Source organism: Aegilops tauschii, chromosome 3 (genome assembly GCF_002575655.3).
Source record: "Aegilops tauschii subsp. strangulata cultivar AL8/78 chromosome 3, Aet v6.0, whole genome shotgun sequence".
In the NCBI taxonomy this organism is placed as follows: Eukaryota; Viridiplantae; Streptophyta; class Magnoliopsida; order Poales; family Poaceae; genus Aegilops; species Aegilops tauschii.
In genome coordinates, this window is record NC_053037.3 from 161,636,056 (window position 1) to 161,640,615 (window position 4,560).

A 4,560-nucleotide genomic window follows, 5' to 3' on the forward strand; every position below is an offset into this window, starting at 1 on the left:
CTTTTCAACATTGATGAACTTTTTATCAAACAACAAACTTTTTATCAAAACTGATGAACTTTTTCCAAAATTGATGGAAAGTTTTCAAAATCGATGAAGTTTTTGTCCAAAATCTATTAATCTTTTTTCAAAATTAATGATATTTTCCAAATTTGTGCACTTTACTTCAAAATTGATGAACTTTTTTTTTCCAAAATTGACATACCTTTTTCACTTTTCTTCAAAATTGATGAACTTTTTTTCCCAAAATCGACATACCTTTTTCAGAATAGTTGAATGTTTATCAAATTCATGAACCTTTTTTTATAATTCATGAACTTTTTCAAAATTTGATTAACTTTTTCAAAAAATCAATGATATTTTTTGAATTCAATGAACCTTTTCAAATTTCTAAACTTTTTTACCATGTTGGCGAACTTATTTTTATTGCGAATCCATGATCTTTTTTTTAAAGAATTGCTATTTAGTGGTAAGTAGAAGCAAACGCCTATCACTGCATTCCCTGATCCGAAATTCAGAACTACCTCAAGAATAGAGAATCAAGCGTGTGTAGAGACATGGCAACCTGCAGATTCCACATCGCCTGTGCTCCCCTCCTCGTCTGTAAGTAGACAGGTCCAATTCTTGTTTTAGTGGCAGTTTTTTCGAACCATAGCAACTCATGCTTTGAAATGGATTTATAGTAGTATTTTATATGTATAACTGTGGTTCGTGGATTCATGTATTCAGGTGTCATGCTGCTGGGAAAAAATCAAGAGGGCATGGAAGCCGTGGCTTGCCATCAGTACTGCCTGGAAGTCGACTACATAACCTGCCCGTCCTCCGGGTCAGAGAAGCTCCCGGCGAGGTGCAACTGCTGCATGGCTGGCAAAGGCTGCACGCTCCATCTATCCGGTGGGATCAACCAAACTTGCAATTAAATCAGTTGAGGTATTGTTGTAACTTCATGTCTTCGTATAGAGTATATGTATGAACGTGTGTCTGTACTATGTTAAAAAATAATGTAATTGACGGTACAAGAAATAAGATTGGCGAAGGAAGTGACCAATGAACAAGACAGTGCATTCTGGCAATTAAAAAATGAACATGCAGAGTAGAGCAACTACCACAAGCTACATGCCTGAGGTGCAGGAGTGCTTTAGATTAGCGATGGATTAACGAGCTGCTTGACTTGTTAACGCTTGACTCGTTCAACTCGTTATGCTTAATGAGTAGAAAACCCTGCTTGCTCTGTTTGTTTGAAACTCGTTAAACTCGTGAGCGCTCGTTAACATATAATATTGATTGGATTAATTAGATTGAATAGATGGTCTGAGATGCTACGTAATGTTGTCATGCAATGTAGAAATGTGTGTTATGTTGTACTAACGAGCTTAATGAGTTGCTTGTGAAACTCGTTAACTCGTTCGTTAAGCTTTGCCCATTAAGAATCAAGCTACGAGCTCTACGCTCATCAGGGGCGGACCTAAAGAGAAAATGACCTGGTGTCCTAGCATATGATCACTCATATTTTTATCTAAAGATGGGGTGTCACACATTATTTTACACGTGAAACTTACAAAGGAAACATCCACTAGTAGAAAAAGGGTCAAATGTCAAGCACATTAGTGTCGGTTTGCTTTTGAGCCGGCACTAATGTGTGCATTAGTGCCGGTTCCAACGGCTAGCCAGCCGCTTTCATTAGTACCGGTTCGTGGCCGACCTTTAGCACCGGTTCGTGCCATGTACCGGGCCGTGGCACGAACCGGTGCTAAAGGTCGTCCTACATAAGCCCTTCGTCCACCTGAGCTCGCTCTGTTCTTCCCCTTTCCCCTCTCCTCTCTGTTCTTCCCCTCTCCTCTCTGTTCTTCCCCTCTTCCTCTCGAGCTCATCACACATTTTGCCCAAAATTTGTCAAGATTTGAAGGCCCCATCCATTCAAAATGATCACAAAGGTTAGCAACTTTGTCCTTTCATCTCTCATTGCTAGATTAGCTCTTGCAATGCTTTGTATAGTGATTAATTTATGAGTTTAGTAATTTGGTAGAAAATATATGTGCTAGTATTTGATTTATATGCAATTTGTGGTCAAAACTAACACTTAGTTTGCATATGTAGGTGTGGTTTACTTAGTGCCTTCTAAATCTCCGTCGTAACCACAGTCGATCGCCCGCACCGTTCCGTCGCCGGCACCACCTTGTGGTGAGCCTCTTGTTCATGAATGTTTTACATTACCAAATTGATGTTTGTGTGATTTGGATATATAGTTACTCATATAATTATCTTACCCGTACGTTGTTTGTTATACATAGTGCCATGGTTTTGATATCCGTCCCCGTCGGCCCTCGCCCTTGTTATGATTCGGATGTGGTATATTCTCTTTTAAAACTAGTTGTTGCATTTCGTGTTTATGACAAATTATGCCCATCAAGTTGACATAGATATTTTTGTCTAGGAGGTTTGTGAACCGGAAATTCCAACCGACCCTATTGTCGAGAGGTTAAATTTAGTTGAAAGAGAAAACGAGTATTTGAAAGAAAAATTGAAAAGAATTGAGGGGGAGAAGATGGAATTGGAGTTGCATGTTGCCGATGTCGTCGATGATCACAAGATCAAGATGGAGAAAATGCGCTTGAAGATTAGAAAGATTAGAAAATATGCCATTGATAGTGAGGCTTGGTATCATTATGCTGTTGGATCAATTGTTACCTTAGTTGCGATCTTGATCGCATTTGTTGTTGCATTTAAATTCTTTAGTTAGAGAGTTATTTGTTTGTTGCATTTAAGTCTTGTATGAACTTTATGTATGAACTTGTATTAATTTGGTCTATTCGGTGTTGTGTAATGAAGATGAGCCGACAATGGATGTACGATGACCGATGCTCTCCCGAGTTCATTAATGGCGTGCAAACTTTTCTACTTGCGGCTGAGGCAAACAAGCGGGCGGATGGTTTTATGCCTTGTCCATGTTTAGTCTGTAAGAATGATCACAATTACTCTACGTCAAGAACCATTCACGTCCACCTGTTTAAGTCCGGTTTCATGCCCCACTATAATGTTTGGACCAAGCACGGAGAAAGAGGGGTTGTGATGGAAGACAATGAAGAAGTAGAGGACGACGACAGCTATCCTGTCCATGGGTTCCCTGAATACGATGATACAACAATGGGGGAAGAAGCTGAGCCGGCAATGCGGGAAGAAGCTGAAGAAGAGGCATCAGATGAGCCCGCTGATGATCTAGGTCGGGCCATTGCCGATGCAAAGAGAAACTGCGCAAGTGATTTGGAGAAGAAGTTGCTGCGCATGTTAGAGGATCACAAGAAATTGTTGTACCCGAATTGCGAAGCTGACAAGAAAAAGTTGGGCACCACACTGGAATTGCTGCAAGGGAAGGCAGAGAATGGTGTATCTGACAAGGGATTTATAAAGTTGCTGGTAATGATAAAGAATATGCTTCCAAAGGACAACGAATTGCCCGAGAGTACGTACGAAGCAAAGAAGGCTGTCTGCCCTCTAGGGTTAGAGGTGCAGAAGATACATGCATGCCCTAATGACTGCATCCTCTACCGCGATGAGTACGGGGATTTGAACGCTTGCCCGGTATGCGGTGCATTGCGCTATAAGATCAGGCGCGATGACCCTGGTGATGTCGAGGGCGAGCGCTCCAGGAAGAAGATTCCTGCCAAGGTGATGTGGTATGCTCCTATAATACCACGGTTGAAACGTTTGTTCCAAAACAAAGAGCATGCCAAGGCGATGCGATGGCACAGAGAAGACCGTAAGAAAGACGGAAAGTTGAGAGTACCCGCTGACGGGTCGCAGTGGAGAAAATTTGAGAGAAAGTACGGGAAGGAGTTTGCAGATGACGCAAGGAACGTATGGTTTGGTCTAAGCGCAGATGGCATTAATCCTTTTGGGGAGCAGAGCAGCAACCATAGCACCTGGCCTGTGACTCTATGTTTGTATAACCTTCCTCCTTGGTTGTGCATGAAGCGGAAGTTCATTATGATGCCAGTGCTCATCCAAGGCCCTAAGCAACCCGGCAACGACATTGATGTGTACCTAAGGCCATTAGTTGAAGAACTCTTACAGCTGTGGAATGGAACAGGTGTACGTGCATGGGATGAGCACATGGGGGAAGAATTTGACCTAAAGGCCTTGCTGTTCGTGACCATCAATGATTGGCCTGCTCTCAGTAACCTTTCAGGACAGACAAACAAGGGATACCGCGCATGCACGCACTGTTTGGATGATACCGACAGTATATATTTGGACAATTGTAGGAAGAATGTGTACCTGGGACATCGTCGATTTCTTCCGAGCAGGCATCCCGTAAGAAAGAAAGGTAAGCATTTCAAAGGTGAGGCGGATCACCAGACGAAGCCTCGCCACCGTACTGGTGCTGATGTACATGATATGGTCAAGGATTTGAAGGTAGTCTTTGGAAAGGGTCCTGGCGGACAACCTGTTCCGAATGACGCTGACGGACGCGCACCCATGTGGAAGAAGAAATCTATATTTTGGGACCTGCCCTATTGGAAAGATCTAGAGGTCCGCTCTGCAATCGACGTGATGCACATG

At 42.5% G+C, this 4,560-nt stretch overlaps 1 protein-coding gene across 1 annotated transcript; it reads left to right on the top strand.

Moving 5' to 3' along the window:
* The first annotated feature begins 557 nt into the window (after positions 1-557).
* Positions 558-920, top strand: LOC109768930 (proteinase inhibitor type-2 CEVI57-like). Its single transcript, XM_020327689.1, has 2 exons — positions 558-603; positions 730-920. The coding sequence occupies exons 1-2, from the start codon at positions 558-560 to the stop codon at positions 918-920; spliced, it is 237 nt and encodes a 78-aa protein (XP_020183278.1).
* Positions 921-4,560: the final 3,640 nt, after the last annotated feature.